The sequence below is a fragment of the Lytechinus pictus genome, chromosome 3 (genome assembly GCF_037042905.1).
Source record: "Lytechinus pictus isolate F3 Inbred chromosome 3, Lp3.0, whole genome shotgun sequence".
Classification (NCBI taxonomy): Eukaryota; Metazoa; Echinodermata; class Echinoidea; order Temnopleuroida; family Toxopneustidae; genus Lytechinus; species Lytechinus pictus.
Genome location: NC_087247.1, coordinates 77,852,619 through 77,868,840, shown reverse-complemented (window position 1 = coordinate 77,868,840; position 16,222 = coordinate 77,852,619). Strand labels below are relative to the sequence as shown.

Sequence of the window (16,222 nt, the reverse complement as noted above, 5' to 3'; positions counted from 1 at the left end):
GTACGGAAGGCCCAGAAGACCCCATTTTGTCGCCCTTCTTGTATTTTTTCATGAAAATCAATTATTTTCATATTTTTGGACAGACAATGGTAACATATTAAATAAATACGCATTTCACAAGGATTTAGATAGGAGAAATCGATTGCAATCGTTTTCTGGACAGTCCGGTTAATATTTATGCCAAAATTTACATGTTTTGGGGCAAAAATTTGCATGTGCGTTGATATCTTTCTGTTTTGTCATTACAATGAACAACTAATGCAAAATATCAGCATTCAACACGAAAGAGGATATATTGACGAAGACATTGATATGCTTTATGACAGTATTAATGTCTATTTTGCTCAGATAAAGGGAAAATACCTTTAAATGTATTCCCCGATATTGCGATAAAATGACACAAAAAACAACCTCCGTCACTTGTCACACTAGTGATACCGACTACAAAGCGCTCGCTTGCATACCTTTAAGGACGTTCCACAGTTATGTTTGTGCGCATCATGATCTGCGCATATTTTACTCTCTGCGCGCTGATGTCACAATGGATGAACAGGTTATTAATCAGCTGTATATGAGCTGATTTTTCTCCTTATCTGCAGTAACTGCAGATCCGATGTGTTATCTTATGAAGCTAATAAATTGGAATTATTCCGTGGACTATTTTTTTAATACCTCTACAATTTCAAAATACTTTACTCTGTAGTGTTGCAAAGTATGACGAATAGGACCCCGAGTTTTAATAAATGGTAGAGTGGTTTGGAATTTGTCCTCACATAAGCTTTTAGAGCGTTTCGGGGATGCTTTAAAAAGCACATTTGCTCAAAAAAAAGTGCTGATAGTTTGAAAACAAGCACATGAACCCATGTTTTTTAATGTTTGCACCTCTTAGATATACCTTTCTCTACAACTTTGCAAAGTTTGGTGAAAATGACATGGGTTTTAAATAAAGTGCAGCGTTTCTTGTACTTCTCAAGATTGTTATTGAAATTTCACATTTTTGAGGTTGAGTTTTTGTTATCTTTCGCGCAATTTCTTATAACTGAGAGTGTTGTTAGACTTAAAAAAGCAAACAATTAATAGCAATATAAAGAGATTATCCATCATAAGGGTAAATTACATTGTGAAATTTGATGAAATTTTCATGGATTTTGACTGAGTACCAGAGCTTTAAACTATTATTGCTGTGATCTCGTGAGGTCTAAAAATGCCAAATTCTTTTGAGTGCGCAATTCTTAAGAATATCCATTTTGGTGAACTTTGAAGCTCAATAGCAAAAAATCAGGCACATGGGCCCATGTTAATTTTTGCATATTTGGAATATGTAGGTGCAAAAGTATCTATATGCAAAGTATGATAAAAAATGACATGGATTTTCAATGGTTGGGAGCAAGACTACGGAACCATTCGCATTTTAAACGGTATTATGAGACTTTTGCATGTTTTCGGCGCATTTATGCGATTTTCAAGCCAACTCGCAACACTTTGGACACTGATAACTAAAAAAAACGAGCACATGGACTCCATATATATTTCAACGGCTTTAGAATATATTCCTCTACAAATCTAGAGAGTATGATGAAAATGACATGGATTTTGAATGTTTGGGAGCAAAAGTACGTAACCATTCGCATTTTAGACGCTGTTATTAGACATTTGCATGTTTTCGGCGCATTTTAGGCGATTTCAAGCCAACTGGCAACACTTTGGACACTTATAGTTAAAAAAACGAGCACATGGACCCTATATTTTCAACTTCCCTACATCTTCCATATACATTCCTCTACAGTTTAGCCAAATTTGATGAAAATGACATGGGTTTTGAATAATGTGCAGCTTAAACTATACTTTTTAAATTGTTGAGTATACTATAGATTCAAGTCTTTGAAAATTTGTTTTTTCCGAGTTTTTGCACCATTCTTGCCAAATGATGGCGCTGCTGACTCCAAATAGATATAGTTTTACCAATTAAAAGACTTTCTCCTACTTTGGTATCTACTAAGTTACACATTCTGAAAGTTTGATGAAGTTTGATGCAATATCGAGAGAGTAAAGATGATTTAAACTCATTTGGTGAATTCGTGAGATCTAAGAGAGGCACAATGATTGCGCAACACTTCATATCATTCAAATACGGCGACTTTGGAAGTCCCGTAGAAAAAAAATAAGCACATGAACCTATATTTTTTTTTGCATTTTCATAATGCATAGATACCAAAGTAACTCTCTGCAAAATTTGGTAAAAATGACATGGACTTCATTTTTAACTGTGGATCGTCCTTAAAAAGAGTACAATAGACTTAATCGGTCTTACTTCGCCTATGTTGGTGTGACAAGCACGCATGAATGCATGTAATGAGTGTAGCGATAAAAAAAGTGTATATTTCACATAAATGGGTATGAGGGCAAAATACATTTTCTACATATTAAAGCAACTTTTATGTTAATAAAACATCTTGGAAAAGATAGAGGGGGCATTGCTCTGCATGTCGCAAGCAATTACATTCGGGCACCTTTAAGGTGCCCGAATGTAAACATGTTGAAGCATAGTCCCGCAAGAGCCTGTGGAAGGTATCCCACCCTTATCCGTAGCTTGAATATTAAAATATCTTGCATTTTAGAGCCCTCAATATGGCAAAATGATGCTTTGGTAGGGTAGAAAAGCAACTTTTATTTAGGCTTTTCTCTATCAGCTACATATACAGAAGTGAGGGCACAGGAAAGCAAACCCTCCTTTTTTGTCAGCTGTTTGTATTTTGCCCACTCTGTTAAAAAAAACCTGATTTTACACCAAAAAAAATAGCTTATATGTTTCTTTTTTAATAAAAAATCTTTCATAATTTCCATCATATTTGAATAAAATCTTGGCAAGAACAATTCGTTTGAAACCAGAGAAACATTACTGACAAATAACAGTAGACCTCCCATCTCTCGCGTTTGGTATTTAAAGAAATGTTTCCATCTCATCTTAGAATCTCCGAGTATAAGTACTTTAATCCACATGATTCTCTTTGTATAAACAAATAAACGAAAATCTATCATTTTAAGTCCTCCATTGTCATAGTTCAAAAACATCACATTCCGTTTAATTTTTGTCTTTACCATTTCATAGAAATTCAAACGCAAGTCTATCATTTTAATTTTGAGAGTACAAACATTTTAATTAATTGTATTATGTCCATTAGAGTTAAATCTCGTTGTTTTATGTTAAGTCTTTTTATTTGGCTTAGGATAACATTTTATCCTTTCCTGAACCTCCACATCTAATGAGAAGGTAATACCCAATATTTTAATGAATTCTACTAGTTTCCCTAAAGGAATTGAAACTTTTTCTTTGGAGAGGGGTCCCAATAGTAATATAAAAGTTTTTTTCTCTATTTATTTTCAAACCCGAAATATTTGCATAACATTCAAACAGCCTTTCTATTCTATGTCCATGTATTCTATTAATTGATGCGTTATCTAACCTGATAACAAGAGTCATATCATCCGCATAGATAGCACTTGTTTGACTGCAGACTCACCAAAACTTATTCCATGAATAGAAGTCCCTGCGAATTTTGTTGGCAAGGATTTCAATACATAGTACATGATGAAGGCAAGGCAGTTAGAAATTCTTTTAAAAAAAAAATGATTTAAGATGAATAAAAAGTCATAATTTTATTTCATTGAGATGACATACTATAGGTTTTTTTTGCAACCATGTATAACATGAAGAAGAAATCGTTTCGATAGTACTTTTACCAATTGTGAGTTTCATTATTTTGTTATAAGTTACTTGTGATCCGATTGGCGATAATGATATAATTACTTGGTTGATAAAAATGTTTATCTTCGCTTTGTTTTTTGTGCATACTAGGTTCTGTTAATGGGATATATATACTACCTTCAAATGATCTTCTTATTCCTGGTTTTGACACACATCATCAGGGTCAATATTCATGTGTGGCTTCTTTCTCAGGTCGAGAATGCCTTAGAGTCGATGTTCAGTTTGGTGAGTTGCTAAATATAATATATGAATAGATTTTCAGATTGATAATTGTTATAATATTGAATGATATCACTGCTGCACTTCGGAATTGCATTGAGTTCCAAATATTTCAAAACAGTATTAAAAAGAATCAGTGGCGGATATAATTATTTTCATTGCTATCATTTTCATTTATTATTATTATTATTATTATTATTATTGTCATTATTATTATTATAATTATTATTATTATTATTATTAATCACCATCATCGTCATTACTATTGCTTAAAAATATACAATGTAATGAAAAACAATCACATTTCTATTTGTTACTATTATTTATTTATTATTATTATCATTATTGTTATTATTACTATCATCATTTTTTTGTCTCACCTGCGAAGCAGAGAGTTTTTAAAAAAATGACAGCATAACTTAGAAAGTATATGGACCTAGTTCATGAAACTTGGCCATATGGTTAATATTGAGATATACATAACTCACAAATCAAAATTTGAGCGTGCAGCGCTAGCTGATACGTTTTAACAGTCTGATCTGACCTGAATAGGAATATTTTGAGAACTTTAAGGAATACAGGAAAATGATAGGTACATTGCGAGCAGAAAAGGCTAATATTCAGACTATGATAAAACATAATTTTTTTACAAAGCTTTTAAAAATCAATGTGTAAATCAAATAAAATAATGAAAGTTCGATTTCCGAATTGAAATATGCTTTGTATATTGACTTTTAAATTTTATATTTTAAGCTCCATATTGAGCAAGATATTCAAATCACCTAAAAGGCGACGCGAGCGCGAAGTGCGAGCGATTTTTTTTTTACATTTTCCGACGGCGGCGGCGTCAACACCAAATCTTAACCGAATGTTAAAATGTTTTAATTGACAGTATATGAACCTCCTTCTTGAAACTTGTACATAAGGGTAATCAAACATTACTGAACATCCTGCTTGAGTTTCATTACCTTCATAACTTTGAAGGTTTAGAGGCGCGATAGCTCAGTCGGTAGAGCGGGGGATTCGTATTCCGGTGACCCGGGTTCGATTCCCACTTGGTGCGCTAGTGCCCTTTGGTAAGGCATTAATCCTCAGTACCAGGTCCTTCGGAGAGGACCTTAAGCCGTCGGTCCTCTGGTTGCTTGCTTACAAGCATTAATGCTTTCTTAGCAATCAGGTAAAAAAAAAAATCACCACCACCACCAGATCGGAATATTATGGATCTGATTCATGACAGTTGGACATAAGAGTAATCAAGTATCACTGAACATCCTGTGCGAGTTCATCATCATCATCATCATCATCATCATCATATCACCGTCACCTTTATCATCTTCATCTTCATACTAAAAATATTGCATGAATTGATGTTTCGTATTTAAAAATACATGCCCATTCTGCTTTATAAACGTATTAATTAATTTAATTAGTTTTAGTTTGGGATTGTCATTTTTCTTCAAGCAATCTGCTTATGATGACAATTCTTCTCCTGCAAATTGTGAATATCATATAATAATTTTTTTGGTTGTTTATAATTTTTTGTCTGGAATTATTTTTTGTGTACACTTTATTTATGATTCATGCCAAAAATGCTAACATATTATGTTTATTATGTTATGGAAAATGTATTAGACGAATGTTCCATGGATGCAGAAGAAAACAATAAATCAAATCAAGTCAAAGTTTCAGGTCACATGATTAAGGTCAAAGGTCATTTATGGTCAACGAACTTTGGCCAAGTTGGGGGTAATTGTTGAATTATCATCATAACTTTAAGGGTTTATGGATCTGATTCATGAAACTTGAACAAAAGAGTCATCAAGTATCACTAAACATCTCATATAAGTTTCAGGTCACATGACCAAAGTCAAAGGTCATTTAAGGTCATTGAACTTTGGCCATTTGGAGGTAATTATTAGATTGTTGTCATAACTTTGAAAGTTTATATATATAGTTTATAAAATATGGATATAGGGGTAATCAAGTATCACTGACAAGTCTTAGGTCGCATGATCAGGGTTAAATGTCATTTATTGTCAATGAACGTAGTATTGTATCATTATATGAATGGTGTTTTTGTGGATAATTATTTTATAACTGTTTTCAAAGTCAGCTCTGCTGTTATATTGAATCGCGCGATGCAGGTGAGACTAGTCTGCTATGCAGACTCTGAATGGCTCGTGAAGTGGGATCTGCAGCTGGTTTGCGAAGCAAACCAGCCTGAAAGGGCGAGCGAAGCGAGCCATTTCAGATCTGCAGGCTCTAGTAGACCTAGTCTGCTATGCAGACTCCTTGAATCAGCTGTGATACACACACTGCAGATGTGGGTCTACAATTGTAGACTAGGTGAGACTGCCAGAGGCGCTCCAATTGTTTTAGATATATGCTTTAAAAAACATACTATGTGATAAATAACAATCCAATTTCAATTTTTATCCAGCATTCGATCCATACCGCCATTTTGAAGCTGTTCCTATCAACGCATCGTTGGAAGTTGGCGATCATTATTTGTTTGAATGCCAAGCAAAGTCAGCTCTTGATTCAATTGAATGGTGGAAGGATGGAACAAGAGTCTCTCAAACAGAACAAATCATTTTGGTTAGTGGTGTCATATCTATACTACACTCTGATTTACAAAACAAAAAAAATTATTTTCAAATCCAAAGGATTTTTATTCAAAATTTAATTCTTCCAATTTCAAATCCATAAGGTTGTATTTTTAATTCTTACAGGTCACTGTACACAAGCCACTCTGGATTTGATTTAAATCCTCGAGGTTTGGGATTTAGTATCCACTCCCCGTTGGCGAATTCAATAAACAATGTTTTCTTTTTTTATTATTATTATATTTGGGGGCATGAACAAGCATTAGAAATGCTTTAATATTTTTCAATAATAGTTAATATACATAATTTGAGAAATATTGAGCACTCATGCTGTATCGAAGTATGTATTCATTTCATTCTTAAAATGGGCAGGAGTATATGGCAAAGAGTTGTTGTTTTACGCAGGTGTGATATTGATCGAATTTATCACTTAACTCGATAACTCTGTCGTTAGAACTCATCACATATATGAATATATATATATATATATATATATATATATATGTACATATATATATGTATTACATCTTTTCAGATTTCAGGAGGGAGTCTTTTGATAAGGAATATTGTTAGTCAAGATTCAGGAAAATACACATGTATGGTATCGGATCAACGAGGCAATATGAGAGGAGAAGCCCATGCATGGCTTACTGTAGCAGATATGCACCTGCCTAACATCAATATTACACAAGGTAAACTATTTAAATTCAGTGATTGAATATTATTAGTTGTGATAATGTTTCGTGTGATTATTAGAAAAACTGATACTGAAAACGAAATGCATAGTATTTAGCGACGCTAATACCAAGTGATATCCAATACTGAACAGAGATAAGAAGACATGTTGAAGTGTGACAAAGAAATCTGGTAAAACCCCCGTCACACTAGAGGCGGAATGAGCCGGAATGCCGTCGGAATGAAAATTCTTGGTACATTCCTGGATATTCGAAGCGCATTCTAAAAATTACGACTGCATTCTAAGTGCATTCCAGACATTCGGGTCCATTCTTGTGACCGGCCCGAATGTTTTGCTCATGTTCAAAACTTTCGAAGTGCATTCGAAGTGGAGAAATATCGAACGACATTCGAAGTGCATTCTGACTGCTCTCTGACTGCATTCTAAATATTCTTGCTGCATTCTAACAGCATTCTTAATATTCTTCCTGTGTTCCGACTGTATTCGAGCTGCATTCGACAGTCAATACACCCGGAATGTGCAAGAATCAATCGAGGCGGGATCAAAGGATGTTCTAAGACATTTTTGCAAAAGTAGTGAAAATTTCAAATTCCCTCCCGAATGTGGCACGAATTTTGAAAGTTCGTCATTCCGGCTGGTTCTGCTCGATTCCTGCTGATTCCGAATAAGTGTGACGGGGGTATAAAGTTTGGTATGTGAGTATAACAGATGATAATAGAGTATTTTTGTAGTGACAAATGAGAAGGCCTGCGATTATGTTGACAATTTTTGCATTGCGAGTTTATTGAAAGTGACCATAGACGGTATTATTGATATCGCATACTAGTGCATACACTATTGTGATATTAAATATGTTGACTAATAAAACAATGATAATTTTGTTAAAGTAATACGATATATAATTTTCCTTGTCTATTACGTTTATATCGTATAGTCTGCGGGACGATCACAGCCCCTGAAGCCATTATTTCAACCACTGTAGCCCCGAGGGAAGGAAGAGTGGTAGGCGGGCACCAGTCACTCCCTGGCTCTGCTCCTTACATGGGTCGCATTTGGCACAAAGCGGAACGAAGTTTCGTTTGTGGAGCCACACTTTTAAACCAGCGATGGGTCTTGACTGCAGCACATTGCATCGTCTTATACAGGCTTGACTTCCGGGATATTCTTCTCTACTTCGGCGACCACGATACCATGACAACGGAAGACCATCAGGTTATTGCTGAAGTAGACCAGATCATTCAACATGAAGACTTCGATCAAGATAACTTTAACAAGGACATCGCTCTTATCCGTCTGAAGCAACCCTTTGAGGAATTTACCAACTACATTCGTCCGATATGTCTTCCACCTGTCTGGCTGGCTAAGTCACTCTTGCAGACTGATAGGATGGGTAGGGTGACTGGTTGGGGTCAAATAGCTGAAGGTGGACCATACCCCAGGTACCTTACTGAGGTTGAACTACCAGTCGTTAGGATCAAGAGGTGTAAAGATGCCACCGAGTTTGAGGTGACCAAGTTTATGTTCTGTGCTGGGTATTCCGCTGCTGAAGATAAGAAAGATGCATGTCAAGGAGATAGTGGTGGACCATTTGCTATGCAACATGAAAACAGATGGTATCAGCTAGGTATAGTCAGCTGGGGAGAAGGATGTGCAAGGGATGGCAAGTACGGCTATTATACCAAGATCTTACGACTTTTGTCATGGATCGAGAGAAACACTTCATAGTAGTCTTTTCACAATCAAATCTTGCCAATTTATAATATAACTTTGATATCAGATGTTCATACGAAATTAATGTGAGAGATAGATTCTGCATTATTGTTACTTACAAAGTAGTGTGGACTTTCTCAGAAATCGAACAGATATGAGATTACTCCACAGGAGTGGAGAAGCTGTTTAAGTCTAACTAGGGAGAAGGGGTATTTTTCTTGTCTAATATCATTAAAATTAGCATATCTTTTATCACTGAAGTTTTATAATATGTTCTGACCGATTTGTCTACATTGATATATTATTATTATAAGAAATTAATCGAAAGGAATTTTGAACCAATTATTTAAAGATACGGCGGGGAAGGTTGTTCCGATAGAATGATATATTTTTGAAGAGGATTATTATCATCGAATTCCGAGTACTTCGAATTCGATTAGAAATAAAGCTCACGCAGTTTAGCTGAATGAGACTCACTCAGTTATTTGTATACAGGAAAAACATGATAAAGTGCATGATTAAACTGACGATATCATTTGCATTCATCTAAAGAATATAAATGATTCTTTTTTTATTTGAGCTCGGGGCATGATCATAGGAATTTCCATTTACTTGCACGATATATGGTAATGCGTAGAAAAGGAATTGTTAATAATGATTTTCCACAGCATAAAAAAAATAGATTCTTTAAAAATCGTGCTCAATAAGCTCCACATTTATGAAACTATTTAAATGTATAAGTCTCTTTTGTAGTCATGTTAGTTACAGTAAAAGAAAACAAAACTTAGGGAATATCAATTAAATCAAAAGAAAGGATAAAGGTATCAATTAAAAAAAGTTAAATCGGTTACGAATTGAAAAGGCTTGGAAAGTTAAAAAGGCTCAGTGGGTTTTCTATGGTGACCCTCAAATGATGATGACGATAATGATGATGATGATAATGATGATAATTGTGATTTTAAGTCATTATATCCATTTTGATATAAATGTTCAAGGCACACAGGTGAAAAAGAAAAACAATTTATAGCATGAAATTATACATACGCAGGGTTATATGTCTTCAATTTTACTTTAAATTCAACGAAGTTGGCATCACGGATCTGTCTACGGAGATAATTTCAGAGTGAGGGCCTAGCATGAACAGAAGCCCCCGCCCGCGAAATTATTTTTCCCACCGAGTTCTGGACCGACATATGAATATTCATGACTTGCGTCTTCGGATTGAGAGTACGCATGCGCGTTGCTCAGAATGAATTAGCATCGTCAAATTATAGTGGTTCCATGCTGATACAGCGTAGATCGGAGTCTAGATATAGAGACTAGACTAGAACAAAGATATTTTTTTTAGATCTAGGACTGGTTTTGTATACGGACTAGACATATAAAACCATGGCAAATAAGCTAATATTTGTCTAAACCTAATTAAACGTGAAGTTCGGAATCAACCAGTTCGAAGTTAACCATGGCATTAGTCGGCTATTCAGTGCTGTAGTCAAGGCTCAAACCTCCAAGGCCAAGGCCAAGGCTTTAATACCCAAGGCCAAGGCTTCAATACCAAAGGCCAAGGCCAAGGCATGGAAACCCAAGGCCAAGGCCTGAAAACCTCAAGGCCAAGGCATTTCAAACTTTCGATATACAGAACAATAAACTAACAATACTTAGGCGGCAGACATCACACCTGGTAAAATGTATGTGAGCGAGGGGACTGAGCGAGAAAAAAAAACCTTTGTACATTTAAAACAAAAATAATTTCATGATAGAGACATATTAAAATAATGATATAGTTACCTGTGTACACATAATCCATAATTTTTCTATAGGCGATTTACATTGCAATAATTATTATTACCACGGTCATCTGATCCTGGCATTCTCAACGTACCGTATGTTTCAGTCTCCACTCCCTGGGACAGGGGCAGCAGAAAATTATTATGGGGGAGGGGGTCAACGTAAAAAAGGCACCCATTTTTCAAAATGAGTTTTTTTGTGCAAACAGATACATGTATTTTCAAAATGAGATTATGAACTGCGTGAAGAAATTAAGTTGAGCAAGGCTTTCTAAAGTGATTTTTAATTATAAGATAGATATTTTGCTTTAGGTTTTACTTCTCAGCGAGAAAGCAAAGCAATTCTGAAGTTGTAAAACTTGATTTATGGTCAATTATGGGGCTAATCATTGTTGAAATTTCCTTGCGCGATGTTGCCAGCGCGAATCACCAGCTCAAACTTCGTGACATGTCGTGTAATAAGACATGGAAATTATTTTATTCTGAGCTGGTTTTGATATCATGAAAAAGATGTGTATCTAACTAAAAAATAACTTTGCGCTCGCTAATTCTTTTTATATACTGACCAGTAAAGGAAGCAGTTAATTACTGCATTTTGAATAAGATACATAACTCACCAATAAAAAACAATGCGAGCGCAAAGCTCGAGCTCAAAAATTTGTGATATTCCAACCTGAAAACTGGACATTCTAAGCATTTTTTTGTGAACGGGAAGAGAACGAGTACAATAATTGATGCGAGTGCAGGAAGCGAGCCAAATATTTGTGATATTTCAACCATAAAGCAACATTCTATACATTTTTGTAACCATTAGCAGTACTGTACTAAACAATACTTGATTCAAGCACGATTCAAAATCTGTGATTTTCGAACCTAAAATGTATTATGTTTTATTATTAAAGAAGGTATTTCTTTTTTAAAAAGGGCATATTTCATTTGGAAAAAAAATCCTACAGGGATTTTTTTTTTTTTGGGGGGGGGGGCAAGAGAGCACAAAGCGCAAGCTAAAATTTTCAAATGCTTAAACTGAAAATGAGTCATTTTTAGGACTCTTGTCAGTTTTCATATTTTTTCTGCTTACAACCACTTTTATTAAACAGTTAATTAATCATTAATTATTAATACTTATTGATAATATTAATAATTATTAATTATTAATTTTTTTTTTTATTATTATTTCTTGAAACCATATTGACACAAAAACAAATATGTTGTTTATTTCCTTGAAACTGTAGAGAAATGAGATTCAATGTTGAACGATATATGATTAAAAAGAAGTAAACATTTTTCCCCTTTGTTTTGTCAATCTGACCCAAAACAAATATAAAATTTAGAAGAGAGATAGAGAGAAGAAGAAGTCCCACCACCAAGAATAAACTTAGACAAGGGGGAAAGGGAAAGGAAAAGATGGAGTAAATGTGATATTATTTTTTTAAACAATCTATTGCAAAATTAGCTTTTCTTATAGAAAGAGGGGGACATGTTTTGTTCACTCGCTCGCTTCAATCGCTTTCTTCTTTTTTTGGACAGAAATTTTGCTCTATATATGCCATGCTTGGCCCCTCAAAGTTTCTGGCTCATCATGCCATTGACATAACCCATTTGGATATGACAAAATTGGAGACTGTGTTCAAGTTTACCAAATCTTTTCAGAATATCATTAAGACTTAAAACATTCTTGTTGGCTAAAGAAAATAATACAAGGAAAATCCTAATGGAATAGAAATCAACCTTGTTATCGTTCTTTAGAGTTAGATATGTTTAAAGTATGAAAATTGTTGTCAAAATTGCAGTCAGATGTAAAAATTATTCTTGTCATCTTGATCATGACCATTATTATTTACTGTCATTATCATCATATGATTACAACACATTACCAATACATAATGCTATTTTTCATAACTGATGTATTCTTTGTTTGAATTTCTTGATAATGGTGACAATTACAATTGATGACACTGCTAGTACACTTACTACTGCTGCTGCTACTGTTACTGGTGATTGGTAGTATTGACCATTAGTGTTATTAAATATATAAAAAAAAAAACAATTGAAACATTTATAATTACTTATTTAAAACAAATGAAAGTACAAAATACAAAATGCCTTGAAAAAGCCTTAAAATTTCAAGGCTCAAAATCCTCAAGGCCAAGGCCCTCTCAAGGCCAAGGCTTTGAAAAAGTAGCTAGGCATTTAGGCGCCTAAAGGCCAAGGCCGAGCATCAAGGCACTACAACACTGATTAGTACTAGGCATTCATTAGACAGGTCCAGATTTGAGGTAAAGTTAATGCAGCTAGTTTATTAAGTGTTTAAGAATTGGATATATATATATACAGTGCGTCCCAGAAAAAACGAAACCGAGATTTAGCGATGATTTATCATAACTTAATCATAAATAAAATAGACAAATGACCTACCAATGTAAAGTTTAGAATCTCCTCTTTCATCTGGTATTACTTAGATTATTCCTCATTCACGCATGATTGAACAAAAACAATTCGAAGAAAGGATGCCAAAAACTCATTTGGCGGGGGGTATCTGAATTTCAAAAAGAAAATCACATGACTAAAAAGTTCAATATCTTCTCTTTTCTTTGATACCTAAATCACAGAAAATGGTCAAGTAGTAAAAAAGTTACGATCCCTCGAAACAATGCTTGTATTTCCATAATTTCATTAAATAAACGTGTTTTCACCGGTTTCCCACTGAAGCTATCGCACGGTAACAAAAGACTTAATGCATGGCTGAGCGTCAACAAAACGGAGTGTCGAGTGAGTTTGAACGCTATCCTGTAAAACCTCTTCATTTTATGAAATTATTGAAATTCAAGCCTTATTTCAAATAACCAGAACTTTGTTATTTCTTGACCATTTTCTGTAATTGAGGTATCAAATTAAAGAGCAGATATTGAACTTTTTAAAAATGTGGTTTTCTTTTTAAAACCCAGATACGGCCCGCCAAGTGACTTTTTAATATATCCTTTTCAAATTGTTTTTGCTCACTCATGCGTGAATGAGAAATAATCTAAGTAATTTCAGATGAAAGAGGAGATTCTAAGCTTTAAAATGGTAGGTCATTTGTCTATTGTATTTGCGATTAAGTTATGATAAATCATCGATAAATCTCGGTTTCGTTTTTTGTGGGACGCACTGTATATATAGATCTAGGCCTATAAGACCTATACATGTATATGTAACTATGTAAGGGTACCGGTAATTTGACGATGCTAATTCATTCTGAGCAACGTGAATGCTTACGATCTGCACTGGTCGAGGCAAAGTCCACGCGCATGCGTACTCTCAATCCGAAGACGCAAGTCATGAATATTCACATGTTGGTCCAGAAAAATAATTTCGCCCCCCGCCCCCCCCCCCCCATTTTATTTCACTTAGGAAACAAAGGATATCCTGAGTTTTTCATGGTGTATATACATGATAGAGGGGCAGACCCATGGACACAATGATTTAAAAACAGAACTTCACGTTCACTTATAAGCAAACGGTGCAAGCTTTGTGAGCAAATACGAGCTGCTTTGTTCTGCAATTTCTGTAAACGTACAAGTTGCGATTGGAATAAAAACAGTTCTTTCTAACCAATACAATACATTGTATGGACTCAGAACTTGTTTATAAATATTGTGGAAAACATAGAGTTAATTTAAAAAGAAAGTTTTGAAATAAACCAATGACACAATATACCTTTAAACGGTAGGGCATAACCGAAATAGAGTCTGGACGAAATCAAGGCATGTACAGATAGGCAATGTTGCTTCAAAATGGCAGGTTTAGTACATAAAATGTATTGTTCCCAAACTTTTATATTTATGTGTTATGTAAATCACTTTTACCATGATACATCTTCAGTCCATGTAAACACGTTAGGCATTTGGAAAAAATTGGGGGAATATTGCTGCAAAGTTATCACTTTGGAACAACAATGCAAATTTGAGGTTGCCCAAAAATAAGCTGGGATAGTCAAATTTCATAACTTTTAATTTCGTAATTGATTTTGATGAAACTTTTTACAAATTTCTTCTGTCTACCCTTTCGTTAAAATGTATTTTTACTAGGTTGTATTATCCTTTATTATCATTGTTTATAATTGTATTATTATCATCATCATTATTAGGTCTACCATTGATTTTATGATTTTCTTCCAAAATTATGTAAATGTTGTTTCTTATACAAATGTTTGTTGTTGTTGTCTTCATTTTATTTTTTTAAGATACCGCATTACGCATATTAATCTTAACATCTCATTGAATATCCTCGATTATGCCTTAGTTCATTTTATTTATCATCAACAGCCAAGTTGACGTAATAAAGCATTATATTCCAAGTGTGGTCAATCGATCAAAACTATTTCTATTGTAAGTCTGATGTAATGTATTACAAGTTAAAAGTTTCCGATCACAACATGATAATTTAATTTTTTGAGAGATTATTGTCTATTCTTAAAAAATCAAAAGATCTCTTTCTAAAAAAAATGTTGAATCGCCATTGAAAATGAATATAATGGGTACATTATCTACCCGTACACACTCACGCACTAAAAAACGCACAGCCATGCATACACCCTACCCTCACCCACACACACCCACCGAGACATATACGCCCCGACACTCTCACAGAGTCTACACAACTCAACCATAGAGCTATGACTCAACCACCCTCCTTCACACACACACACACACACCCGCTCACACCAACCCATACACACACATTTATTCACAGCATGAATCTACTACAAACACTCTCATTATTATATAGCCAGTCATAGCTACCCCAATTGTCCATCAAAGTACGGTTACCTATTTTCCTAAGAACTCCCATTAATCAGTGGTGAGCAATAAATCAAATATTGATCATGACAAAAAATGAAAGCTATATTTTGCGAGGAATTCCTGTGGATTATTTTGTTAAAAAAAAGCACACACACAAAATGATGGAATCCTTGATAAAACACGCGCATTTGTTTATGTTTCAAATTTACTGCTTCAGGTCATTGTGAAGCACAGACTGGAATTAAGAAAGGTGTGCGATGAACTGTAGATTTTATTAAATTGGTGAACAGTCCGTTTTAAGATGAAGTAGACTCTCGTGGTAATGGTCCTTTGTTTAATTAAACTTTTGTGTTATCAAGAGAGTGTTGACATTTCTTTTCACTTTCGACGTGTTGTAATTGAAAATAAAAAGGGGAGAATTGGTGGTGTTTTGTTATTTCCTTATAAAAAGAATCTTGTTCCGTTCTTCGGTATTTGGCCCCCCCCCCCATAGATGCATCTTCTGGAAAATAGCCATTGTACTTTTTTTTATTAATATACAATATTTTGAGATTGGGAAGACATTTGCTCGATGCAGTCCCGTGCCCCCACCATTTTGTGAAATATCGTGACATTGAGTTATTTATGTTCACATGAAGAAAATTACAAAAATA

General features: G+C 34.5%; 1 protein-coding gene across 2 annotated transcripts in view; it reads left to right on the top strand.

Annotated features, from left to right (window-relative positions):
* Nucleotides 1–15,147, top strand: part of LOC129258032 (low-density lipoprotein receptor-related protein 2-like) — a 57,476-nt gene extending 42,329 nt beyond the window's left edge. Inside the window, exons 17-21 of one of the 2 annotated variants that reach the window (XR_010293215.1) lie at nucleotides 3,857–3,991; nucleotides 6,426–6,583; nucleotides 7,127–7,283; nucleotides 8,223–9,869; nucleotides 14,130–15,147. Coding sequence is in view for 1 of the 2 variants with exons in the window: in XM_064097760.1 (XP_063953830.1) it covers nucleotides 3,857–3,991; nucleotides 6,426–6,583; nucleotides 7,127–7,283; nucleotides 8,223–9,013 (1,241 nt within the window). In the remaining variant the exon portion in view is untranslated. Of the gene's footprint in view, nucleotides 1–3,856; nucleotides 3,992–6,425; nucleotides 6,584–7,126; nucleotides 7,284–8,222; nucleotides 10,713–14,129 lie in introns of those variants that run through there. The other variant, XM_064097760.1, reaches the window with a different exon arrangement.
* The last annotated feature ends 1,075 nt before the right edge of the window (nucleotides 15,148–16,222 follow it).